The sequence below is a fragment of the Erythrolamprus reginae genome, chromosome 2 (assembly GCF_031021105.1).
Source record: "Erythrolamprus reginae isolate rEryReg1 chromosome 2, rEryReg1.hap1, whole genome shotgun sequence".
NCBI classification, from domain to species: Eukaryota; Metazoa; Chordata; class Lepidosauria; order Squamata; family Dipsadidae; genus Erythrolamprus; species Erythrolamprus reginae.
The window spans coordinates 221,910,845-221,938,217 of record NC_091951.1 but is presented as its reverse complement, the minus strand read 5'-3'; the positions used below and the strand labels follow the sequence as shown (position 1 = coordinate 221,938,217).

The 27,373-nt window shown below is 41.3% G+C and overlaps 1 protein-coding gene across 22 annotated transcripts in view; it reads left to right on the top strand.

The window, feature by feature from the left end:
* SPAG17 (sperm associated antigen 17) overlaps window positions 1-27,373 on the top strand; it is a 130,528-nt gene that overhangs the window by 20,277 nt on the left and 82,878 nt on the right. For 20 of the 22 annotated variants that reach the window (XR_011558223.1, XR_011558222.1, XR_011558221.1 and 17 more), the window contains exons 5-14: window positions 3,381-3,597; window positions 6,208-6,402; window positions 8,419-8,594; window positions 9,789-9,929; window positions 12,391-12,475; window positions 14,231-14,322; window positions 15,707-15,844; window positions 15,940-16,050; window positions 21,925-22,075; window positions 22,661-22,891. Coding sequence is in view for 16 of the 22 variants with exons in the window: in XM_070741989.1 (XP_070598090.1) it covers window positions 3,381-3,597; window positions 6,208-6,402; window positions 8,419-8,594; window positions 9,789-9,929; window positions 12,391-12,475; window positions 14,231-14,322; window positions 15,707-15,844; window positions 15,940-16,050; window positions 21,925-22,075; window positions 22,661-22,891 (1,537 nt within the window). In the remaining 6 variants the exon portion in view is untranslated. Of the gene's footprint in view, window positions 1-3,380; window positions 3,598-6,207; window positions 6,403-8,418; window positions 8,595-9,788; window positions 9,930-12,390; window positions 12,476-14,230; window positions 14,323-15,706; window positions 15,845-15,939; window positions 16,051-21,924; window positions 22,076-22,660; window positions 22,892-27,373 lie in introns of those variants that run through there. The other 2 variants (XM_070741991.1, XM_070741996.1) reach the window with 2 other exon arrangements.

Sequence of the window (27,373 nt, the reverse complement as noted above, 5' to 3'; positions counted from 1 at the left end):
AGTTGCAGTGGTTTCGTCACAGAGCCTTTAAAAAAAACCTAAAATAAATCACCAAGATCAATAAAGGACAGGATTTGGCAGCAGTGGTATGAGCAAAGCTAATTTATTTCTGATAGTAAAACATCAGAGCAATCTGGAAGCAAAATCATCTGTCTATTAGAACCAATGGGAAATATTTGTAACTTGGATGATAATTATTATTGGGTGGTTTGGTTCCTGAGCTTGCTGTTTACCTTCCAAATGTTTCAGCACCAGGCTAGGCAACATCCTCAGCGAGATTTCAGTTAAAGTGTCTTATTTCAGTTCTTCATCACTTTTATTGATTTAGTGTGGTCATGTAGTCGTGCTATATGACCTCTTGTGTGACTGGCTGGTCATTATGTATGAAGGTCACCAAGTGAAGAGGTGGTTGGTGCCATTATTGGTTGATCACTGGATTAATATGGCTCCTTGTATCAATGGATGTAGATTTGTGAGCCACCATTATTCCCAGTGGTTGTAAAATTCCGGCCAGCATTTCTGATGCTCCTCTGACATTTGGTGAAGTTTGTTTTTGTGTTGTAGTTGGCTTTGTGATATGGGTGGGGTATGAGTGATGTGCATCAAAGTATGAAGTTTCTTGGATAGTCGTTGCTGAAAAAGACATCAAAAAGGTGTTTTTTTTTCTGCTTTTCTTAGTGTCTCGGTGCATCAGTGTGTCCTGGCTCTTTTTGACAATATTATGAATGCAGCTCTTCTTTCGTGCAGTTTTGGGTGATTTCTGGCAAAGTTGAGAATTTGATCTGTGTGAGTTGATTTTCGCTAAATGCAAGTTACTAATTCACCACTATCCAGTCTTCTTATGTCAACATCAAGGAATGGAAGTCGTTGATCCTTTTCTTCCTTGTGTGTGATGTTGATGCCTGTGAATATGTTACTGAGTAGGTGGTATGCTTCTTCCAGCTTGGAACATTCAATGATGACAAAAGTGGAAATGGTGACCCACAAACTTACATCAATGCGCTGACAAGAACTCTCTAAAATTAAGGACAAAATACAGGAGGAGAACAGCAATGTAATCTACAAGATCAGTGCAACAACTCTGTCCAATTCTATACTGGGCAAAAGGATGACAACTGAAAACAAGAATCCATGACTACTGACTGACATGATCACAAATCCCTGATTTTGACCCATGTTGATACTGAGCAGAATTAGCTCAACTGGGATGGAACAAAAATCATTGGTCATGCCACCACATGCCATACACATGAATTACTAGAAGCCAGGTATTCAACCAATGGATCAATCAACAAACAGGACAATTTGGAGGAAGCTATGAACCCATAAGGTTGCTCCCTTATGGGGTACCTCAGGGGTCGGTCCCCCCCCCCGCTATTCAATATCTACATGAAACCGCTGGGTGAGATCATCCAAGGGCATGGGGTGAGGTATCATCAGTATGCAGATGATACCCAGCTTTACATCTCCACCCCTTGTCCAGTCAGTGAAGCAGTGGAAGTGATGTGCCAGTGCCTGGAGGCTGTTGAGGTCTGGACGGGTGTCAACAGACTCAAACTCAACCCAGATAAGATGGAGTGGCTATGGGTTTTGCCTCCCAAGGACAATTCCATCTGTCCGTCCATCATCCTGGGGGGGGATCATTGACCCCCTCAGAGAGGGTCCGCAACTTCGGCATCCTCCTCGATCCACAGCTCACATTAGAGAAACATCTTTCGGCTGTGGCGCGGGGGGGCGTTTGCCCAGGTTCGCCTGGTGCACCAGTTGTGGCCCTATTTGGACCAGGAGTCACTGCTCACAGTCACTCATGCCCTCATCACCTTGAGGCTCGACTACTGTAATGCTCTCTACATGGGGCTATCTTTGAAAAGTGTTCGGAAACTTCACGTCGTGCAGAATGCAGCTGTGAAAGCAATGATGGGCTTCCCCAAATATGCCCATGTTACACCAACACTCCGCGGTCTGCATTGGTTGCCGATCAGTTGCCGGTCACAATTCAAAGCGTTGGTTATGACCTATAAAGGCCTTCATGGCACCGGACCAGATTATCTCAGGGACCGCCTTCTGTTGCACGAATCCCAGCGACCAGTTAGGTCCCACAGAGTGGGTCTTCTCCGGGTCCCATCAACTAAACAAGGTCGCTTGGCGGGACCCAGGGGAAGAGCCTTCTCTGTGGTGGCCCCAGCCCTCTGGAACCAACTCCCCCCAGAGATTAGAATTGCCCCCACCCTCCTTGCCTTACGTAAGCTTCTTAAAACCCACCTCTGCCGCTACTCTTTCCCCCTAGGCCTTTACAATTTTATGCATGGTATGTCTGTATGTATGTTTGGTTTTATAATAAGGGTTTTTAACTGTTTTAATATTGGATTGTTATATGCTGTTTTTATTACTGTTGTTAGAGAGAGAGAGAGAGAGAGAGAGAGAGAGAGAGAGAGAGAGAGAGAGAGAGAGAGGTGAAGAACTGAAACAAGACATTTCAACTGAAATCCCTCTGAATATGTCACCTACCTTGATACAAAATGTTCAAAACCTAAAAGCCAAGCAAAGAGAACAAACTACCACCAACACATCTGAATATATCTGATCATGAAATACTGAACTAAATGAACTCTGTGACTTCATTCCAGTGCCATGATATCTTCTCAGCTGAATAAATAGATACCTGGAAATTCTTTTTGGTATATGCACGTACTATTAAAATATATATTTTAAAGATATCTTTTTTTCTGTAACAATGGGTCGTTTGTTCAATTTTGCAATAAAATTTGTTAGAAATAAAGCCTATATAGGCATCTTAATAATAAAATTGGTATCATATACTAGCTGGAGTTATGCTCAAATGATGTTTAATATTTGAGCTAATATTTATTATGGGAATGAAAAGTAAAAAATATCTAAAATTGTCAGAGCAGGCGAAGAATGTTAAATTTGTGAAACTTTGTGAAATGAACATTAAGAGGAAAAGGAACATGTGCTTTCCAGTTCTCCCTCTCTCCCTGTTTGTATTCCATAGTAAACATTTTCTATAGTGTTCCAACAAATGAGTCAACTGCCAAGGAAAGTATATTTCAGTACAGTATTCTGTAGAAAGAACATTCTCAGTGACAGTGAGGAAGATCTTAAACATTACTCATTTTCTTCATAATGGTTTTAATGTTTAATTGTATTTTAGATACAAATGGTAAAATTACTTTTTCCATATAAGCATCCTCTATGATTCTGTATAGTAATTTGTATCTCTGTGACATTCAGAAAGGGCTGTAATGGAAATATGGCTTTGATTTTTTTAAAAATGCTGATACATGGATTAGATTTTTATAACAACTTTTCCTTATTAACGTTTACAAGAGCATAATGATGCAATTTCTCTAATTTAACAGGCACTGGAGGAGCGCGACAAGGAGAAAGAAGAGAAGGGAAAAGCGAAAGGAAAACCTAAGAAGGAGAAGGAAAAAGAGAGGCCTGCCAGTGCCAAGGCTGGAAAAGGAGGCAAAGGGAAGCGGTCAACCGATTCACCAAATATATCAGCAACGATAGTTAAAAAGGATACTAAACTTAAAAGACGCGGGGAAGAAGATGAACTTGATAAATTCATTGGTAGGTAAAAAGTGCATTATTGTATTCCTTCCTAAAAGTGAATATTTCCATTCCAGGCTTCTTTCAGATTGTTTCATTTATTATACAACTGTAATAGCAAACCTATTGTTGTGTGGCACACATGATATCACCCATTCCTCTGCGAAGTCTTCCGGTTACTGGCGTTCATGTGCGTGCAACAATCAGCTGGCCTACACATGTGTGCCGGTGCCAGAAACCAGAAGATCAGCCAGCCAGCAGATCATCGCTCAGGCAGGCATGCCAATAACCAGAAGACTAGCTAGCCAGTGCGCATGCATGCCCCGGGACATCCATCCACTTGCCAGCAAAGAGCGCTGCCACCAGTCAGTCCTCTGTGCCTGCCTGCCTGGTCACTGTGAGGAAGCATAAAACGTATCAGGAAAGACTTAATGAACTCAATCTGTATAGTCTGGAGGACAGAAGGAAAAGGGGGGACATGATCGAAACATTTAAATATATTAAAGGGTTAAATAAGGTTCAGGAGGGAAGTGTTTTTAATAGGAAAGTGAACACAAGAACAAGGGGACACAATCTGAAGTTAGTTGGGGGAAAGATCAAAAGCAACATGAGAAAATATTATTTTACTGAAAGAGTAGTAGATCCTTGGAACAAACTTCCAGCAGACGTGGTAGATAAATCCACAGTAACTGAATTTAAACATGCCTGGGATAAACATATATCCATCCTAAGATAAAATACAGAAAATAGTATAAGGGCAGACTAGATGGACCATGAGGTCTTTTTCTGCCGTCAGACTTCTATGTTTCTATGTTAGGAAAGGACCTGAAACTGCATTGCCCGGGATCTACGTGGGCTGTTGCAGGGGGAGGCCAGGGGTAGATGGGAAACAGCCTGTTTCACTGCCATCCCCCCCCCTGGAGGGCAGATTCTCACTCCGGCTCCTCCGAGGTTCAAAAGCGCTCTCCACCGGAGGAAGCCCCATTCCCAATCCTCCTGTCTCTCAGAAGCCCCCTTTTGCTTTGTTTTGTTTCCCTTCATTCCTTCCTTTCCATTCCCCCCGCCCTCTATTTGTGTTGTGTGTTTGCACGAGGATCTAAGGGCTTTGCTCTAGCCGTGAGAGGCCGGGAGGGTGGCCACCAAATCGCTGTGGGAGAATACCCCCCCCCCTTCTTTGTGGGAATGCTAGTCCAGCCATCCACTGCAGGAAGTGGTTTACTGTTTTCTCCACACATCAATGGAGAGGAAGGTTCGGGAGTGGGGGAACTGCGCGAGGGGTACAGGGAGAACACGGAACTGCCCCCTTCCTAAATCCAGAGTAGCAAGAGGGCTGCAAAAGGGGTGCAGGTGGAAAGCAGAAGAGAAGAGGAAGCTGACTTCACTTGCTAGCGCCTCGTTAGGATTGAAAGATAAGCTTTGAAAAAGCTACATTTGGAGTATAAGGCACACCCAAATTTTTAGCCTCTTTTAGTGTGTGGGGGAGTGCATGTTATACTCTGAAAATACAATTTATGTCAGCAAGCCTCTTGAATATCCTCTTCTCAGAGTTCAGACTTGCCCCTGCTTGCTGGCCTTTTGCATGGCATTAAAACCTAGTTTTACCATCAATCCAGGGACCATATAGTATGGTGAGTCCATTTCATGGTTGTATTGTTGTGAATTGCTATTTTATGCGATATATGGTATTTACAATTTTTGTTATTTCTTTTATTTGGTTTTTATCTGCTTTAAATTGGTAGCTGCCCCAAGTCATATACATACGATGGATGGTCATATATGCCCTCATCACCGCGAGGCTCGACTACTGTAACGCTCTCTACATGGGGCTACCTTTGAAAAGTGTTCGGAAACTTCAGATCGTGCAGAATGCAGCTGCGAGAGCAATCATGGGCTTCCCTAAATATGCCCATGTTACACCAACACTCCGCAGTCTGCATTGGTTGCCGATCAGTTTCCGGTCACAATTCAAAGTGTTGGTTATGACCTATAAAGCCCTTCATGGCATCGGACCAAAATATCTCCGAGACCGCCTTCTGCCGCACGAATCCCTGCGACCAGTTAGGTCCCACAGAATGGGCCTTCTCCGGATCCCGTCAACTAAACAATGTCGTTTGACGGGGCCCAGGGGAAGACCCTTCTCTGTAGTGGCCCTGGCCCTCTGGAACCAGCTCCCCCCAGAGATTAGAATTGCCCCCACCCTCCTCGCCTTTCGTAAGCTCCTTAAAACCCACCTCTGTCGTCAGGCATGGGGGAATTGAGATATTCCTTCCCCCTAGGCCTATACAATTTATGCATGGTATGTTTGTGTGTATTTTTGGTTTTTAATAAGGGTTTTTAGAAATTTTAAATATTAGATTTGTTATATGCTGTTTTTTATTATTGTTGTTAGCCGCCCCGAGTCTACGGAGAGGGGCGGCATACAAATCTAATAAATAAACAAACAAACAAACAAACAAACAAACAAAATAACAAAATAATAAAATAAAATAAAAGTACTCAAAATATGATATATATTGAAGGTAGATGTATACGTATAAACACATGTATCTGACCATTAACTGAAGATGCCAATTCAAATATTATCCCAAACATTTAATCAAAGCATGGGGTTCTATGTGATGTTTCCACCAGATGATGAACCAGATGATGGGGCTCAGTTTTATTACCTAATTACTGGTTTTTACAATCCTCAACTTTTACCTATACTGTCTGATCTGGGCATCAATATTGGGAGCATCATTCAGATTTCTTCTGAAAATTATGAGCCTCTCCAGAACTATTTAGAAACAGCTACTTCGCAGGAAGAACCATCTCTTACATCAGAAGGTAGGCTACTAATTATTGCAGCACTTTTATTTTTGAAGTAAAGTATTTATCACTTTAAAAAGATATGTACATATTATTGATCTTTCTATAGATTTAAATTTTTATCTTATTTGGGGGGTCTGTTTCCTTGGGAATGACAAATAATAGAATTTAGTGATAGAGGCATGTCTTAAAGAGAGCAAAGAATAGGTTTTAGTGAGAGATAAAGTCAGGTCTTAAAAAATAGTGAGAGATCATACTAACTCCTCATCCATTGATAAAATAACAGCAATATATATTCAAATGATTCAAATAAGCCATGACATCCTTTGCTGATCTTTTGGGAGTCACCAGCATCTGAAAGTTGTGCATATATTCTTGAAAGGATATTGTTTGCAATAAGTTAGTATTGCCCCCTGAAGATTGGATTATGACAACAAGCAGTACTTGCAGCTTCTCTTGAAATGATTTTTCCAAAACTACAGTTAACTAGTCCAGAATTCAGCTGTGTTGTTCGGTGATTGCAGTAACTGTCCCCTGAAAGATCCACCCGTTTTACCAGTTTGTCCGTCTGTCCCCCCCTCCCCCCCCGGCTCAATTTAAAGTGTTGGTGACATTCTTTAGTTGGAATATTTTTTATTGGCCAAGTCTGATTGGACACACAGGGAATATGTCTCTGATGCATAAGCTCTCAGTGCACATACGAACAACAAATGATGTCATAGATCATAAAAATAAGATACTGTTGTGCAGGATTTGGGGTTTGGATTGGTAAAAATACACAAAAGAACCATTGCTGTTTAGATTACGTGTTTATTCAGCTGAACAAGGATGGGCCCCTCTAACAAAGAGGAAACACTGAACACACAGATATTCTTACATTTATATCTTTTCTTACATTCCACCTAGCCAGGCTGGCACATAAGAGATACAGTGATACCTTGCCTTACAAACTTAATTGGTTCCGGGACGAGGTTCTTAAGGTGAAAAGTTTGTAAGACAAAACAATGTTTCCCATAGGAATTAATGGAAAAGTGATTAATGCGTGCAAGCCCAAAATTCACCCCTTTTGCCAGCCGAAGCACCCATTTTTGTGCTGCTGGGATTCCCCTGAGGCTCCCCTCCATGGGAAACCCCACCTCCGGACTTCTGATGCCAGTGAAGCGCCCGTTTTTGCGCTGCTGGGATCCCCCTGCAGCAGCACAAAAACACAGAAGTCCAGAGGTGGGGTTTCTCATGGAGGGGAGCCTCATGGGAATCCCAGCAGCACAAAAACAGATGCTTTGCTGGCAACGGAAGTCCAGAGGTGGGGCATCCCAGCTCCGGTGGTGGGTTTGTAAGGTGAAAATAGTTTGTAAGAAGAGGCAAAAAAATTGTAAACCCCGGGTTTGTATCTCGAAAAGTTTGTATGATGAGGCGTTTGTAAGATGAGGTATCACTGTATAAGAATCACCCAGAAAGTCTGGCACATATTAGATAATATATCAAGATGTTCTTAACATATATGAAGGTTCTTTACGGACACTGGGTAGTCCCTGGCAATTTAGGACATTGGGTACCCCCCCCCTCTTGCCAAAAAAAAAGTGTGCCTTTTTCTTCCTTTTGTCAGCACCTCAGTTACCTTTTTCTTTCTCTTCTTAAAATACTTTTCACAGTATGCATTGTAGTCAGCAGTGTCAGTAGTGAGGTGAAATACAGGATAACACTGATATTCTGTTGTTTCACTGGGGGGGGGGGCATAAAGCTGGGTTTCTATGCTTATATTTTGAAAGTTTATGCTCCAGTTAAAAAAAAGTACTGCAATAATCCAGGTGAGTGCATTCTTGTGGTTCATCTTTCTTTATATCATTTCTTTTATAATTAAATGGGTTTAAGACTTTTTTAAAAATGTGTTTAATGTTAGTAGGAAATGAATCTTAAATTAGTAGCAGGAGTGAATAAATGTTAGTTTTCTTTTTCATCAATGTAGATTTCATTTTAGGCATGGTCATACAAATATAGCACATTAATCTGTTTCTGATGAAATTCAAAATGTAGAATCTGAAATCAAAAAGAAGCAAAAAACAGATAAAGACTTGGAAACATTCTGGAAATATGTGGAGCCAATCCTCAGCAATGGAAAACCAGGATCAAATATTTTTCAGATAGCCAGACTGTATCACAAAGTCCAGGAGTCTTCCTTTCCTATGGACTGGAGCAACAATGACTTAGTGGTTAGTAGCTGTTCTTATACAAAAGGGCATCCTTGTTGGGTTTAGGGACATAAAGTGTTTCAACATTTGTCTCTAATTCAGACCCATCATCCTAGCGCCATAAACTTTCTTTACTTACTGCCAATGGCCATAGTTCCTTGTGAGTAAGCATTTTAAGGGGAAATGTGCCTGACACTGTGGCAGGTAATGAGTTAGATGAAGTAGAGTTTTGGAATTTTGCTGCTTCTGATTTGTTTTCTCTAATGGATCAAACTATATGGCAAAGGGGTATTCTTAAGCTTCATTTCTCAGACTGATGTTCACAGTCATACCATTGAATAATTTCTGGTCCTGATCATTGACCTTATTGTATTTCCTGTGTTCTTATATACCTCTTGACAAAGTTTATTGTCAAATAAATTGCTTGGCATAATAGGAGAAAATAATGCAAATTATGATAAAGATGTATTACAGTTTTTAATCTATCAAAGTGAAATAAAATGTTTGAAAATGTTCCAAAGTTGTCTGGACACAGCTGAAATAAACATGTATAACCAGACTTAGAAATGTAAATAGTACAGATGGGCAATCCAGAAGGAAGAAACTAATTGCTTAAAAATATTTGTGATCCCATTTGTTCTCCTGTAGGACAATGTGCAAATTTCTTTTACAAATCAAAAGAATTCCCCATGAAAAAATTCTCTACAATGGATGTGGTGGTGCTGAGGAGGAATAATTTTTAGCAATGATCTGTGAAGATTGGATTCTTGAATTATAATAGGTTAAAGAGACAGCTATCTACAATACTAATGGATGGAATAACTTTTTATAGTAATTCTTCCAAAATAAAAAGGAATATTAATAATTTAAACCTTTTAACCATTCTGACCAGAACAAAATATATTTCATTAAATTTTTATATTGTTAAATTGGATGCATAAGTGCACCAGCATGCCTTCCGTCCCTTGCCCTAATGTCCTAATGTCTCTTTTATGTTTATCCCTAATGTTCTTCTTATCTTCTATTGATGTATATTACTCTGATTTATCCTCTCAAACCTACATTATGTACTAGACAAAACAAACAAACATTTTACTTCATTTGCCTGTGGCTTTTACTTAAGTGCTGACTTGGGTAGAACAATAGAAAGCTGGGATACAAAATGAATCAGCAAATAACTATTGTAAACTCATTTCTTTGTCTTCTATTACATAGCTTGAAACTGGAACAGAAATCTTTGAAACTGTTGCTTGTTTAATGTATGACTGCCTGGATTGGAAAAGACAACACCAGTACTACTTGAAAGCAACTAAATTTATTAATATACCTGAAGTAGAAAAGAAGAGTAAAATAGAGGTTTGTGGTAAATAGCCAAAAATATTGTAATATTCTATATATAATCTGGTATAGAAATACATTTTGCTCAAAATCCCATCATTTGGATATTGTTAAGACCTATATCATAGTTCAAAGTTAAATCTAGTGAATAAGTGTTGAATTGCTCCTTCAATTTACTGAATATTACTAATAACCTTCTAGATGGCAAGATATTTATTTTTTATTGCAAAATTAATATAGCAGCATATCCCAAATGATACCGTGTTTCCCCGAAAGTAAGACAGTGTCTTACTTTATTTTTAACCCCAAAAGCCCCACTACGTCTTACTTTCGGGGTATGTCTTACATTGGAAAGGAGGCGGGTGAAGGAGGGCGCAGCTCCGGCCGCTCGCCTCGGAGCCGGTCGACCTCGCTGGCCGCTTGCAGCCGAGCCACCAGCGCCACCGCCTCTTCCCCTGCCGAGGCTCGGCTGCAAGCGGCCAGCGAGGCCGACCGGCTCAGAGGCGAGCGGCTGGAGCTGCGCCCTCCTTCGCCCGCCTCCTTTCCGGCAGCTCCCCGCACGCCCCTCGCCTTCGCCTCGCCGCGGCGCCACCGCCTCTTCCCCTGCCTCGCTGGCCGCTTGCAGCCGAGCCTCGGCAGGGGAAGAGGCGGTGGCGCCGCGGCGAGGCGAAGGCGAGGGGCGCGCAGGGAGCTGCTGGAAAGGAGGCGGGCGAAGGAGGGCGCAGCTCCGGCCGCTCTCCTCGGAGCTGGTCGTCCTCGCTGGCCGCTTGCAGCTGAGCCACCGGCGCCACCGCCTCTTCCCCTGCCGAGGCTCGGCTGCAAGCGGCCAGCGAGGCCGACCGGCTCCGAGGCGAGCGGCCGGAGCTGTGCCCTCCTTCGCCCGCCTCCTTTCCGGCAGCTCGCCGTGGCGCCACCGCCTCTTCCCCTGCCTCGCTGGCCGCTTGCAGCCGAGCCTCGGCAAGGGAAGAGGCGGTGGCACCGCGGCGAGCTGCCGGAAAGGAGGCGGGCGAAGGAGGGCGCAGCTCTGGCCGCTCGCCTCGGAGCCGGTCGGCCTCGCTAGCCGCTTGCAGCCGAGCCTCGGCAGGGGAAGAGGCGGTGGCGCCGCGGCGATGCGAAGGCGAGGGGTGCGCGGGGAGCTTGGAAGCGACGTCATCGGGCTCCCCCCCGGCAATACCCCCGTGTTTCCCCAAAAGTAAGACATATGTCTTACTTTCGGGGTACGGCTTATATTAGCCGACCCCCCTGAAACCCCCGATACGTCTTACAATCGGGGGTGTCTTACTATCGGGGAAACAGGGTAGATAGTCTTCAGACAACAGATAAAGAAATAAAAGCAATGCCACCAATCCCAATGAGAAACATTCAATTAAAATTACTTTAAAAAAAATTAAATAAAGGAATTGGATAGTCTATTAAAACCAATAAAAAAAGTTAGCCCAAGTTCAACTGCTAGACCTCAAATACCTTTCTGAAACTCAGCAGTGTGAAGGAAGTCTGCATTGGGAATAAGCTTTTCCACTGTCAAACAGCCACCACCAAGAAGGTCTGCTTTGGGTTCCTGCCTCTCTCATTTCTCAGGCTGCAGCACTGATTGAGCAATTAACCACAAGTTTATTGATGACACATCATCCTGAACTGATTGATTACTTCTCCCGGCAGTTTTACCTAGATGTTGAATAGCAGGAGGGAATAAAAATGAGCCATAGCAGTATCTATAGTATGGCCATGGACAGGATCACTTCCCCGGACAATAACTATTGACTATACCTGCTCTGTTATGAAGAAGTTGAATCATCATAAAACAGCAATCTCACTTCCAGCTGTCACTAATGATCCAGGAGGAAACCATTTATTTATTTATTTATTTATTTTATTGATTTGATTTTTTTGCCACCCTTCTCCTTAGACTCAGGGCGGCTTACAACATGTTATCAATAGCACCTTTTAACAGAGCAGCATATTGCCCCCACAATTCGGGTCCTCATTTTACCCACCTTGTAAGGGTGGAAGGCTGAGGTCAACCTTGAGCTGGTGATGAGATTTGAACCGCTGACCTGCAGATCTACAGTTAGCTTCAGTGGCCTGCAGTACAGCACTCTACCTGCTGCGCCACCCCGGCTCTGTTCATTCTGGTCATTGCAGTCATATAATGTTAAGAGATCTAATAGGATTAGAGGGGGGATATTTATTCCCTTCTAGTCCAGGTAAAAGTCATTTGCTAGCACTAACCTTGCCCAGTTTTGAACCCTGAAGAGTGTTAATTATGTGTAAATCAAGATAAGGTCACTTCAAGAGCAGATGCTCTATTGCTTCTCTCAAGGAAGCCACTACCACACATTCTTTCAAAGAAATATTTTAAATCCACTTACATCCCTCAGTGTGCCCAGAGGGATATTAGGGGTCTTCCACACATAATTTTATTCATTTTTTCAGCTGTAACCAGATTAAAGCATAAACATGAGTTATTTTCTTTCACTAGATACCTGTGACTGTTCCCGTTACCCCAGTTACAAAAAAAAAACCAACTGTAGATGAGCCTGTGGCACCGCCAGTTTTAACTGCAGGTACATTTAAGTAACTTAAGTTATTGCGCAAAAATTATCAGAACAATTCCTTTTCACTGATCTAGGAAAGCATGCAGTATAACATTGTGCAAATCTTTGGTGATAGCCATAGGGATATTTCTGATGGTCTTTTCATTCCAGGGTTCTCAATATAGTTGAATGTATGCATTAATATGACAAATAACCTCAGAATTTTCTATCCCTGTTGCCATTGATCATTAACTGCTGAAAGCATTTTCTCTAGCTCTATAAACATAAAGTACAATTTGTGAAGATTATTGACATATTCCAGAAGGTAGATAAGACAAATCTGAGTCCCTTGAATAATGTAATCCCTGTTCTTCAATAGACACTGACTACTTATATTTCATACTTTACCACAAAATGGTTAAGTAGTAAAACCATATTCCTAGAGCTCTGTGAGGGACTAACAAATTCTTCAGCAGGAGACTAGAACATACAGCTTGCAAATTAGATTACCAACATGCTTAAATTTGTTGTCAGGTACTCTATACGGTATTTCCAGGCTATTCAAAGCCAGGGTAAATATCCATTGTAATAATAAGTTATAAGATTGTTATTATAGTCCTGTAAATCAGTCTTAAATCCTAATGAGGTCCATTCAGGGTTTTTGGCAACATTTGTTGAAAATGTTTTTCTAGTACTTGGTAGAATTCTTTTTAATTTCCTCATCTAACTCTGTTGGCTTTTCGGGTTGGGGAGAATAGGAACATGAGTCGCCCTACTCCTAGACTAGCACTATTAACCATGACACCAATTTGACCCTGCACTTAGGAAGTTAAAGTTTAAAAAGTTTTTTTTAAAATTGAGGGCTGTACGTAATCAAACAATGAAAAAACAATCCCTAATAATATGATAAACATTGGCAGATAAACAGCAGTTGTGGTACTCATTGAATTTAAGATGAAATGGTTACATTTAAAATGCCCAGTTAAGCTGAATAATTCTCATAATGAGTCTGGCACTATAGAATATGTATGAAAAAACAAAAATCCTGAAGTGCCATACCAGCCCTATGAAATAAAGAAATCAGTGTAATGTAGGTCAATGCTGCTTTTATTCTAACAGAATCTTGCAAGTTTGAATGTGTTTTCCACTTGCCTCACTTGATTTTTGTATGGCTAAGTGTTTGAACACTTGTGTTTTGTCTAGTTTCTTGGAACTGCTCTAATTCTGGCCATTGCTCTTATAACAATTTTTCTTCCTGTCCTTCAATGCCATTCCCTGTGCTTTGTGCAGATTGTTACAAATCTTTTTCCACGTCGATAACAGGGCATGGATATGAGGGTTTCAGTGAAGTAAATTTTCATTGCAGTAATGTTAAACATGGAATGGATTGCATGCTTTCCGAATATTTGCTAGTATTGCTTGTTGGCTTCTCATCCTCTTAGAAAAATCAAGAGGCAGCATGACTTGAAGAAACAGAAGAGATCATGTAGAGTAATTGAGTCAGTAAATGAACTCCTCTTTACATTTTAAGGATTAAGCAAAGTATGAGCAGGATTGCCGGACATATCAACTGAAAGTATCTTTAAACTAGATTACATTGAGAGAAAAACCCTTCAGTTGCTTTCTTTGACCTCAAACAAAAATGCCTATTACAAATGGAACCACTTCCTTAGTTTGAGATGTAGCTATTTCCACAGGTGTATAAAATACTAGATTGTATTTATTGGTAGTGCTGTATACCTAAATGTTTAAATACATTTTTAAAGTTTATTTTTATTATTAAAGATGTAGACATGAGGTACTACAATGATCTCCTGAGCTGTGTCCCTGATGAAGTGGTTTCTGTTGCCTTATTATTGGAGTGTATGTTGCAGCAGGTAAGCAAACATAGGCTTTACAGGTAGTTCTTGAGTTAGGAATGTAATGGAGCCTGCCAATTACATGCATAACCTGAGGATTCATAGGAATGAATTGCATAACTTGAACATGATCATTCCCTACTATCACCCAAATGTGTGGTCCTTAAAGGCACGAGGTATCTCAGGGTAGGGAAGGCTATGTGAGGCCTAATGTTTGAACAGGTCACCTGATTAAGATCTCTTTAACTCAAAAGTAGAACTGCAGAATTCAGACCATGGACCATTCTTACTGGGCCATATGGAGTAGCCGTTTGCAAATTGACCTTGGCAAAGCAGTATTTCTTAAATCTTCATTTAAAAACTTTTTTCTAGGAAATGTAGAAATTGCAAAGCACAAACTGTGGCTCATTATCCTGTTTTCAGTTAAAGAGGCCATGTAGAAAAGCAGAAAGTGTAAGAAATAACGCTTTGACAAGGTCACTTTGCAAACGGCTACTCCATATGGCCCAGTAAGAATGGCCCACAGTCTAAGTTCTGAAGATCTCCAGAAGATAAGCAAGGAATTGTCAGGGTTGGAGATGGCTGTGGGGACCCCAAGGAAAAGTAGTAGTAGTAAAAGTAGTACAGGGATATCTCAGATTGGGGGAGGCCGAAGGCAGGCATCCCTAAGGCACCTCATGCACATTCATCCCTACATTAATTTAACACATTCATTGGGGTGATGTTGGATGGTTTCTCTTCAGATCGTATAAATCTTCCGCCTTTTAACAAATTTCAATTATCATCATCCCACCTTACAACCAAAATGGGCATGCCCCATTACTGTTGTAAATTGAGGATTATTTGTCTGTGGAGATTCTCAGTCAGGTAGTCCTTGAGTTACATCCAGGTCATGGTTGTCCCAAGAGTGCTTTTTTCAAGAGCTCTGACAGGATAGTGAGGAATAGAAGGTTTTATACTCCTTGCCAACAGCTGGTCAGTTGCATTCTTTTCACGAGTCATTAAGGTCACCTTGAGGTATATCTATGTCATCAGGGTAACCTGAGTGATGCAAACGGCTGTTGACCCTTCTTGGAACTGTGTTGTAGAATGGAAGTAGATGATGTCGTATCCCTCCTCTTTTGTTAAGAGAAAGCTGTTCAATTTTGACTTAGATGGCTTCTTTGATGCCTTCTTCCATTCCCTACTATCCAGTCAGAGCTGAAGAAGCTTATTGGATGAGAAGTGAAACATCTTCAAAGAAAAAAATCAGAAAATCCAGTTGCCTCTTGAAAAAGCACCTCTTGGTCAAGGATTACCTGTATTGATGGTACAACTTCTGTAACTCTAATATCTTTAATAACTCCTTCAACATGTTTTTATCCCAGAGCATTGGAATAATGAAATAAAATATTTGTGCTAGGTTGTTGCATCAGAAGAAAATCTTACACCACCAAGCCAAGTGTCTCCACTGCCACGTGAAGATGGATTGGATCATACCATTGCCAGTCATATTGTTTCGATTCTACCTTCACTTGCCCTTCCTGAGAATGAAAAAATAGTTTGTATTGTCTGATTTAATACTTGTATAAAATTTAATACTTTTATAAAAATTATAAAATACATTTTAAATGCATGCTTCCTTTCTTTTGACAGGAGCTGTACAATTCGTTTTATCCTGAAAATGATGAAAAAGTTATGACTCCCAAAGGGCCTCTAATATTAAACTATCATGATAATTTGTCTCGGAAGCTACACTACCTAAAGGTATAATATAACATTTCCCCCATTAATAATACAAAAACAGAAAAACAAAAGAAAGAATACTTCATTATAAATTTGCCAAATTCCAAAAGAATATATAAACTGTAAGTACCTTCACTTCTCTACAAAGGTAAAATATGTGCTCATATAAATCTAATAATAAAATTATTACATCTGGTTAGATTCCCCAATGTAAAATACCAAAATGTCTCATAAGTTGCTTTTAAGAACAATTTTACTTTATTTTTTCTACTGTATCTTGAAAATCAAGACAAAAGCTAAAAATCATGAAAACCAAGAAAAAAAAAATAAACCTCTTAGTGTATAAATATGTATTGATTTTTAGGGTAAAACTTAAGTATACTTTTTAAAGATCCAGATTCAAGACACAATATTTTAACAGAAATGTTAATTGATATTAACAGTAAATGATGACCTAATTTAAAGAAATGTATGCATGGGATTTTGTGGAGGGGTATGGCAGACTGGAGACATTTCCCTGAAAGTGGAATTTACTACCATGATACAAACAAGTAGACAAAGACAGGATGGGAGATGATACATGTGTTGTCTGGATGACTGCTCCTCATGAGCCAACCACATGAAAGCAGTTTTCTGCAGGCTGAAAGCCAGGTGACGAAGAAGTTAGTTATCTTGCTTGCAATCATAGCACAGCTTTTTAAAGAATCCAAAGTTCACTAAAATCTCTGTCTAATCTCTTCCCTATCTTAAAGTTGTGAGAGACTTTTCAGAATAACAAATTGGAAAAGTCAGTAGTAAGTTTATCTTCAACTCTGAATTACGGTAACTATAAGCCTAAGAGCATAAAGAATTTGATAAACAACAAACGAAATAAGATTTTGATCTAAGACAATTAGAAACAGGTTAAAGGTGCAAATAAATTTGGAATATTGATTTTTACCATAAAATTTTGCGATTGACTATTTGAAATAAATAGCTTTTTTTAGGAAACAGATATTTTAGTCTACCTGGGTTGTTGTATATCATATAAAGATATGTCTTTATGATTTTAGAAACTGGTCACAAGAGGCTACTAAAGATTTCAAACACAAGGGGGGAAATACAAGCCTGCTTTTTTAAAAAAAATGTTTATTTATTTATTTATTTATTTATTCGCTCGCTCGCTCGCTTACTTATTTATTTTATTAAATTTGTATGCCGCCCCTCTCCGAAGACTCGGAGCGGCTCACAACAATAAAACAGTACAAATCCAATTGATTAAAACAATTAATTTTTTTTCTATCCAACTATATAATTTTGCCTCTACTACTACTGTATAGTAGTCCTTCTTTTGTTTATTATTTTTTATATTATGTTTTAAAAGAATTTAAAAACCCTTAATATAAAAAGCAATCATACATCTCATATAAACCATACATAAAACAGAAACAGCCCAGGGGAATCAATTTCTCCATGCCTGACGACGTAGGTGGGTTTTAAGGAGTTTATGAAAGGCAAGGAGGGTGGGGGCAATCCTAATCTCTGGGGGGAGTTGATTCCAGAGGGTCGGGGCCACCACAGAGAAGGCTCTTTCCCTGGGCCCGGTCAAACAACATTGTTTAGTTGATGGGACCCGGAGAAGGCCCACAGGCATACCTAGGGAAACTCATGATTGCTCTTGCAGCTGCATTCTGCACGATCTGAAGTTTCCAAGCACTCTTCAGAGGTAGCCCCATGTAGAGAGCATTACAGTAGTCGAACCTCGAGGTGATGAGGGCATGAGTGACTGTGACCAGTGACTCCTGGTCCAGGTAGGGCCGCAACTGGTGCACCAGGCGAACCTGGGCAAATGCCCCCTCGCCACAGCTGAAAGATGGTTCTCTAATGTGAGCTGTGGATCGAGGAGGACGCCCAAGTTGTGGACTCTCTCTGAGGAGGTCAATAATTCCCCGCCCCCCAGGGTGATGGACGGACAGATGGAATTGTCCTTGGGAGGCAAGACCCACAGCCACTCTGTCTTATCCAGGTTGAGTTTGAGTCTGTTGACACCCATCCAGACCCTAACAGCCTCCAGGCACCAGCACAACACTTCCACTGCTTCGTTGACTGGACATGGGGTGGAGATGTACAGCTGGGTATCATCAGCATATTGATGATACCTCACCCCATGCCCCTGGATGATCTCACCCAGCGGTTTCATGTAGATATTGAATAGCAGGGGGAAGAGGACTGACCCCTGAGGCACCCCACAAGGGAGAAACTTAAAGGTCGACCTCTCCCCTCTGACTAACACCGACTGCGACCGACCGGAGAGGTAGGAGGAGAACTACTGAAGGACAGTGCCTCCCTCTCCCAACTCCTTCAGCTGGTGCAGAAGGATACCATGGTCGATGGTATTGAAAGCCGCTGAGAGGTCAAGAAGCACCAGGACAGCGGATAAACCCCTGTTCCGGACCCGCCAGAGATCATCCATCAACGCGACCAAAGCAGTTTCCATGCTGTAGCTGGGCCTGACCCCCGACTGTTGAGGGCTTAGATCAGGGGTCCCCAAACCTTTTACACAGGGGGTCAGTTCACTGTCCCTCAGACTGTTGGAGGGCCGGACTATAAAAAAACCCTATGAACAAATCCCTATGCACACTGCACATACCTTATTTAAAGTAAAAAACAAAATGGGAACAAATGCAATATTTAAAATAAAGAAGTAATAAGTAATTAATTAATTAATAATTAAGTAATAAAGTAATTTATACTTCTTTATTAACAAGTAAATTTAAACTTTAATAAACAAACTCCCTCCATTTCTCCTTCCTTCCTTCCCTCCCTCCTTCCTCTCCACTTCTCTCTTCCCTCTTCCTTTTCTCTCATTTGTTTCATTTTCCTCTCCCTCATTCTTTCCCTCCATCATTTTCTCATTTCTCTCTCTCTCTTTTCATCTCTCCCTCTCTCTCTCTCATTCTTTTTTCTCTCTGTCCCTCTCTCTTTTTCTTTCTCTCTTGCTTTCTCTCTCTCTCTTCCCTCTTTCTCTTACTCACTCTCTTTCTAACTCTCCCTCTTTGTATCTCTCACACTTTCTCTCCCCCTTTCTCTATTTCTCCCTTTCTCAATCTCCCATTCTATCTCTCCTCTTCCTTTCTCTTTCCCTATCTTTCTTTCTCTCTCTTTTCTTTCTCTCTCTTTCTCTCACTCACTCTCTTTCTATCTCTCCCTCTTTCTCTCTACCATTCTTTCTCTTTCTCTCTCTTGCTTTCTTTCTCTTCTCTCTCTTTCTCTCACTCCCTCTTTCTATCTCTCCCTCTTTCTCTCTCTCTATCTCTCCCTCTTTCTTTCTCTCTCTCCCTTTCTCTCTCTCCTCTTTCTTTCTCGCTCCCTCTTTCTCTCTCTCACTTTCTATCTCTCTCTCCCTCTCTTTCTTCCCCCCTTTCTCTCTCTTCCTTCCTTCCTTCCCTCCCTCCCTCCCTCCTTTCTTCCTCTCCATTTCTCTTTCCCTCTCGGACTAGGCCCCACCAGCGGGTGCCGCTTTCCGTGCAACTCTAGCCTTCTCCCTCCCCGGCCGGCATGGCCACCTCGCAGCTGCTTGCAAACCCATGACCTCCACTGCCTCCCCCCCGCGGCACAAGGCGAGCACACCTCCACTTCTCTCTCTCTCCGCTTCTCCGGCAGGTACCGCCTCCACGCCCTCCCCTTTGCTCTGCCCCCACAGCAGCTGCCATTGGTGCAGCGACAGCGGCGACTCCTCTCAGACCAGGCCCCACCAGCGGGTGCCGCTTTCCGTGCAACTCCAGCATTCTTTCGCCCCGGTTGGCGTGGCCACCTCACTGCTGACACAGGAGGCAGGGACCGCCCTGTTCCCCTTCAGGGCCTCTTTGAAAGCCCTTCCCGGCAGAGGCGCCGGGTCTGCCTTCCCAACAGCTCCTGCCGCCGATGCGCAGCTCTGCTCACCCGAAGCCTGGAGTTGATGCTGGAGAACGGGCTTCGGGCTCTTGGCAGCAGCGGCTGCCACGGGGCCATTGTTGTTGTTGTCGCGGCGGCTGCCCTGTGCTGGCCAGCAAAGCCGGCTGCCCGGGAAAGTAGGCAAAGGCTCTCCCTGGCTATAATAGCCACTCCTCTCCCCCTTCCCTGGGGTCGAAGCTAATGCCATACCTGAAACCTGGCTGGGCAGATTTCAGAGAGAGGAACTCCTCCCTCTGGTCCCAGCCAGGTTTCAGCCACACATGCCAGGTTGGTCTCCTCCTCCAGGATCAAATCCCGGATGAGGAGAGCTTTATTTACCACCGACCTGGCATAGAGTAGCAGCAGCCTGAGCCCAGGGCCAAGGTTACACCCATCACCAGTACCCTGGGTTGAGCTCACGGAGCTGGAACATGGGGTCGCTATTAAGCAGCAATCCTTCCTTCCCCTGGAATGGCTAGCTCCGTGGCTGCCACCATATCTGCCTCTCCCCAGCAGCACAGGGATATTCTGACCCTCTGCCACCCCAGAGATAGGTGCCCCCTCCCCTCCTGCCTCTCCTACGTCAGGTGGGCCAAACATGTCATTCATACCATTCCCATTCACTTCATCCATATCATAATCCCACCTACCCCACCCATCCCACTCAAACCAATAATTCATTCCAAACATATTGCTACACCCTCCCCAGTTATCCATCAATTTAAAAAAAAAACCAGATTAAATTAACTAAAAACAGTAAACATAAAGATTAAAACATAAAAAATATACAAAAATAGGGAATCAATTGTTAGCTAATAGTTCTTAGTCATTAGGCAGCTAAAAGTTCTTAAGAATAGCTGCAGTAAGATGGCGCCAGACTTCAAGCTGGCAAGTTCTAGAAAAATCCAATGCAAATGTCCAGATCTCTGAATACAGTGATAAGATAGCCTCCTCAGTGCTGGCCACTACCACTGACCAGCACTCTGAGGTCCTGTCTCTTTACCTCGATTGATCTTATCCCAGGTTCTTCTTTTTCTGTGGCAATCCCGGTTCTCGTCGGTCGCCCTGGTCGCCCTCCAGTAGTCGCTTAATACCGTCACTTATAAAATGACAGAAAATGTTATTTGAAAATTAAAGGATTGTTTGAGTTTATTTTTATTAGGTAATTAGCTTAATTGTTGGAGTGATGGAAATTCCTTTTTCTTTTTAATAATTGAGAATATGGGATTCATGGAATGTTAGATATTGAAAATGCTAATTGGATTTGTTCTTTTTTTGTTGTTCAAATATTTTTATTTGTTAATTAGTTTTAACGTTGGAGGGATAAAGTTATGGGAGTTGAAATGAAAGTAGAAAGTAAAGAAGCTCCTTTAAGTATATAAATGATATGCAAATTTTGAATATGTATACGGTTAGACATTGGTATTGTGTTTTATTTGCATATGTTTTATCTTAAGGTGGAGAAAAATAAAAAAAATATATACCCCCTCAACCCTCCCCCCCAAAATTCTTGCAATTCTTTGTTTATTTCTAACATCTTTGCTAATGAAACATCAATAGACAATCCTATAGTAGGATATATAAAATGGTACAAAATGTTATCCAACACAATCAATTGAGAAGCTATCATTAGCATATGCAATACATAACCTTGTGTTATTAAAATATGTAGAGGTGGGATCAGGTTTTTTTCATTTTCTAAAGTGTATGTTTAAAGAATTGTATACTTTAGGACATCACACTTAAACCTGGCCTTGCTTTTAAAAAACTAAGAAGCAAAATGAGTATGTGAAGCTTTTGCTAGGCATAATGCATCTTTGTTGCCTTATTTTTGTGGCACCAATCATCTCCCCTGGAAGCAACTGCCCCAAAGAGATAGAGAAAAAAAGCAAAATTCATTTTTATGTTTCCCAGTATGAAAAGTTGTTCATTCCTTCTTTCAATAGTACAATCAGTAAAGTTTCGTTTTTCTCTTCACTTAAGGTAAAAGATGGTTTAGACCCAATAAAGATTGAAGAGGAAATGATGGAAAAGCTGCCTTTGATGGAACTTCTTAAATTCCCCCTTCCATCACCTGCCAACAATACCAAACGCCTTGCCAGGCTTCATGAACTCATGCACTATTGTACCAATGGTAATATTATTCTTTTATTGGCTTATTATTTCCAAAGTAGTCCAAATCTTCTTTGTTATATTGAATTTATACATGCTCTGGGAAATAGAATAATTTCATCCTTTATTTTATTTATACACACATACACACACACACACACACACACACACACACACATGCATACATACATTTTCTGATAGATGGTGTGTCCTAGGGAGCCATTGGTTTTTTTGTAGATTAGGATATCCAGAAAGTGAAGTTGGTTGTTGGTTTCTATTTCCATGGTGAATTGTATTTTGGGGTCTAGGCTGTTGAGATGTGTGAGGAAGTTGTCCAGTTTTTCTTTCCCATGTGGCCAAATTATGAAGGTATCATCTATGTATCTGCAGGTTCAAATCGTGGTAGAGTATGTCTAGCTCGAAATATACTAGGCTCCCTTTTTTTGCACTTATCAGCAAAAATATGTAAATATATATCTTCTGGGAATGCAATGGTTGGAAGAAATTTGAATCACCTATGAATATGAACAGATTTCTGACAAAATGAAAAGTGGATGCAAGCAATTTAAACAGTCATTTTTCTTTCTATGGCTTAATTTTCTTGTAGAACATATGAATTGGGCTGAAGTTGAACGAGCTTTTCGAGTCTTTACTTTTGAAAGTTTGAAGCTGACAAAAGTCGATAACTTTGGGTGTCTCAAAAGTTCTGGCAAGATGCTTGGTGGTGATGATGAAGTGTCTTATATCCCATGGGACAATCCTGCTAGGTTTGCTAGACAACTGAGACAAGAATTAATTTCAAAAAAAGTTTCTAAAGAATTTAATCAGAATAATTCAGGTAAATAAATTTTAGATGTATGTGTGAATATATTAAAGCACATTGCTTATAATTTCTTGAATTATTATTGAAAAATTATATCTAGTAAGAAAATCAGAACAAAGTGGTATTTTAACAATTATGCTCACTAAATGATATAGTTTCCAAAATTCCATACATAACCACAGAACATAGAATAACAGAGTTGGGAGGGACTTTGGAGGTCTTCTAGTCCAATCCCTTCCTCAAGTAGGACACCTTATACCATTTCAGATAAACGATTATCTAATCTCTTTTTGAAAGCCTTTAGTGATGGTACACTCACAAGGTCTGAAAGCAAGTTGTTCCTTTGGTTGATTGCTCTCACTGTTAGGAAAATTCTCCTTAGTTCTAGGTTGCTTCTTTTAATAGTCTCTCGCTTTTTGTCTCTCACCTTTTGATGCTTTGGCTAATAGTTTGATCCCTCATTTTTGTAGGAGCCACTCAAATATTGAAACATTACTTTCATATCTCTTCTACTCTTTGTTTCCATTAGATTAGACATCCAATCCATGTAATAGTTCTTCATAAGTTTTAGTTTCCAACCCCCTAATCATTCTTGTTGCCGTTCTCTGCATTCTTCCAGAATTTTTTTCCCTTGCCTAAATGTAAAACCTGACTTTTATCTAGGTTGAATTTCATGTTGTTAGATAGGATGTAGTGTTCATGCCTGTCAAGACCTTTCTGGATCTTTAGCTTGTCTTCTGGTATGTTGTCTATTCCTGCCAGCTTAATGTTATCTGCAAATTTCCCCTTCTAGATCATTTATAATGATATGGAAGAATATTGGGCCCAAAAGGGAACCTTGGAGTCCCCACTGCTTATTTCTCTCCATGTAGATGTAGTTCCACTGAGGACTATATGTTGAGTATGATTTGTCACCATCTGGTCATGGTGTTGCCTAGTCCACATTTTTTTAGCTGACCAAGAAACAGATTGTGGTCTACTTTATCAAATGCTTTACTGAAATCTAAGTATACTATATCCACAGCATTTCACTAATCCACTAATTTGTCTAAGAATGAAATCAGATTTCTTTGGCATGATCTGTTTTCAACAAGCCCATGTTGGTTTCTGATTATCACCAGGAGTGGGTTCTAACTTACCTTGCTACCTATTTGCTTCCTCCTATGTTATGTTGATGCGCCTCATGGGCGCACATGCACATTATCAGTGCTGAAAAATTAAAAAAAGCCAAAAACAAGATGGTGACAACATTCACAGTGCCATAAAAATGGCTTCTGTGCATCCTCAGAAGAAAATTTTTTTTAACCGCCCTCCCCCTCAAAATTTATTTTTAAAAAAAGATAACGGCATCTAAAGACCAGCATCAATTGAACCGGTTCCATGACTTCATCAGGCCATCATCAGCGGATCATTACCAGGAGGAACCCACCTCTGGTTATCACCTATAACCTATTGGTATAACCATCCTTGGCCCTCTTTTTTTTCGTAAGTGAAAGAAACCAAGGGAGAGCTTTCAAGACAGCTGCATTGACTACAGAGAACATAAGACTGATGAAAAATTCCCCCAAAGACAATGAATGGTGCAGAAAGCTAAACAGGCAGTATTAGGACTGGAAAACTAAGTTGAAAGAGGATTGTTGAAACGCCAGAAGAGACATCTAGAGAAGTGACGGAGGAAGAGTAAATCCGAATCCGACTGAACACTTGTAAGAGCTCACATTAAGACTTACAAAGTGGCACTCAAGACAGTAAAATGTGCATATCATGCCGCCTTGATTGCATCAACGGAATCCCACCCGGCCGCTCTGTTTAGGGTGACCCGCTCCCTTCTGAACTAGGGGGGAGTTGGGGAGCCCTTGCAGAGCAGTGCTGAGGAGTTAAACTAATTTTTCGCTGATAAATTCACTCGGATCCTGGCGGACCTTGACTCCAATTGGATAGCAGTATCCGCTGACAACAAGTCAGTCGAGGTGACTGGGGCCCGTCCTTGTCCATCTGTCTGGGAAGAGTTTGACTTGGTGACACATAATGAAGTGGACAAGGCCATTGGAACTGTAAATTCCGCCACCTGCTTATTGGATCTGTGTCCCTCTTGGTTGGTTTCGACCAGCAGAGAGGTGACATGGAGCTGGGTCCAGGAGATTGTCAATGCTTCTTTGGGGAGGCACTTCTATAAGGAGGCACTTGTGCGCCCACGCCTCAAGAAGCCTTCCCTGGACCCAGCCATGCTTAATAACTACCGTCCAGTCTCCAACCTCCCCTTTATGGGGAAGGTTGTTGAGAAGGTGATAGCACTCCAACTCCAGTGGTCCTTGGAAGAAGCCGATTATCTAGGCCCTCAACAGTCAGGATTCAGGCCCGGCTAAGCACAGAAACTGCTTTGGTCTCGCTGATGGATGATCTCTGGCGGGCCCAGGACATGGGCTTGTCCTCTGTCCTGGTGCTTCTTGACCTCTCAGCGGCTTTCGATACCATCGAACATGGTATCCTTCTGCGCCAGCTGGAGGGGTTGGGAGTGGGATGCACTGTTCTTCAGTGGTTCTCTTCCTACCTCTCCGGTCAGTCACAGTCAGTGTTAGTTCTGATCTGCCCCCAGAGATCAGAACTGCCCCCACCCTCCTTGTCTTTTGCAAATTACTTAAGACCCACCTGTATCACCAGGCATGGGGGGATTGAGACATCTCCCCCAGGCTTATATAGTTTTATGTATGGTATGCTTGTGTTGCATGATTTTTAAATGATGGGTTTTTAGATGCTTTTTTAATATTAGATTTGTTTACATTGTCACATTGTTATTATTGTTGTGAGCTGCCCCCAGGCTCCGGAGAAGAGCGGCATACAAATCTAATAAATTATTATTATTATTATTATTATTATTATTATTATTATTATTATTTTGCACTCTAGTGTACAGAGAGCTGTGGAAAACGTGACACAAGGGACAAAATCAGGGAGGGGAATTATTTTTTCAGAATTTCCACTTCCTCTTGGAACAGTAAAGCAGGGATATCAATTGAGCCATGTCAAATTAACTTACAAATAGGTACTTTAATCCTAATAAAGCATTGAATGGTGCCATTGAAGGATTTTTTTCATTGAGCGTAGGCATTTATCTGTAGGAAAAAATAGAATGATTGATTTCATTTAATGATCTTGATAATCATTTGTTAATTACTCATTGTAGCAGATGTCAGACCAAGGCAGATCAGCAGGAGCCATCTGATTCTTTTTATGTTTCTCTAAGCTTTTTGAATAAAATTCAAAATAAAATTAATCAAGTACTATTCTTGTTGCTCTTAATGATTATTGTTATCATAATCATTAGAGCCTTCATGGCACAGTGGTTAGAATGTAGTACTGCAGGCTACTTCTGCTGCCTGCAATATGGCAGTTCAAATCCCACCAGGTTCAGATTACAGATTATAGATTATTAGAGTTGGAAGGCACCTTGAAGGTCATCTAGTCCAACCCCCTGCTGTAACATGAGTCATTACACCATTTTGGACGAATGGCAGTCCAATCGCCCTTTGAAAGTCTCAAGTGTTGGAGCTTTCACAATCTCTGCAGGCAAGCTGTTCCACTGGTTGATCTCTTTCATTATCAGAAAGTTTCTCATTTCCAGGTTTAATCTCTCCTTGGTCCGCTTCCATACATTATTCCTTATCTGGCCTTGTGGTGCCTTGGAAAACAGTCTGACCCTCCTTTCAGTGGCAGCCCCTCAGATATTGGAACACTGCTATCATGTCTCCCCTGGTCCTTCTCTTCACTAGACTAACCATGCCCAATTCCTGCTACCACTCTTAGTATGTTAAAGTTTCCAGGCCCCTAATCATCCTGGTTGCTTTCCTCTGAACTTTCTCTAGGGTCCCAATGACTTTTTTGTAGTGTGGTGACTGTTCTGATCTCGGTACGCAGCGCTATTCTCTTTTCTTAAACTTCAGTATGCAAGGCAACATCAAAATCATTAAAACATTCCACAAATCATTCTATGATTTATGGCTAGTCAGAGTTAGCCCAGAGTCATAAAAACTGCAATTAAAAGCACACAAGGCATAACTTACATTCAGAGCTGCTTGAAAAAACCTCTATATTTCTAAGTGGCAGATTGACAACTCAACTCTTCTCTTCCCCTGACACCAGGATGTGATGAATTAATTACTTAATTAATTAACCCGTTCCTCTCCTTAATATTTCTTCCCTGACACTTGCTCTCTTCGCCTCTGCAAGTGTCTGAAATAAGGATTTACCCATCTAGCATCTACTTCTCCTTCACTTGAATCTGAACCCATAGAAACGTCCTATGGTTGGTCTCCTACTTCTTCTGCCCCTAAATCAGGCCCTACCACTATTTCATAACCACTTTCTGAATCAGAATCTGAAAAATCCCCAAGCTGAACAGGAGTATACACAACAGTGACCAAAGCGTGTCACTAAATAAACTGTTGTAGGTCAGGGATTGCCTATAGTTCTTATCAAGAAACTAAATGAAATTTACAC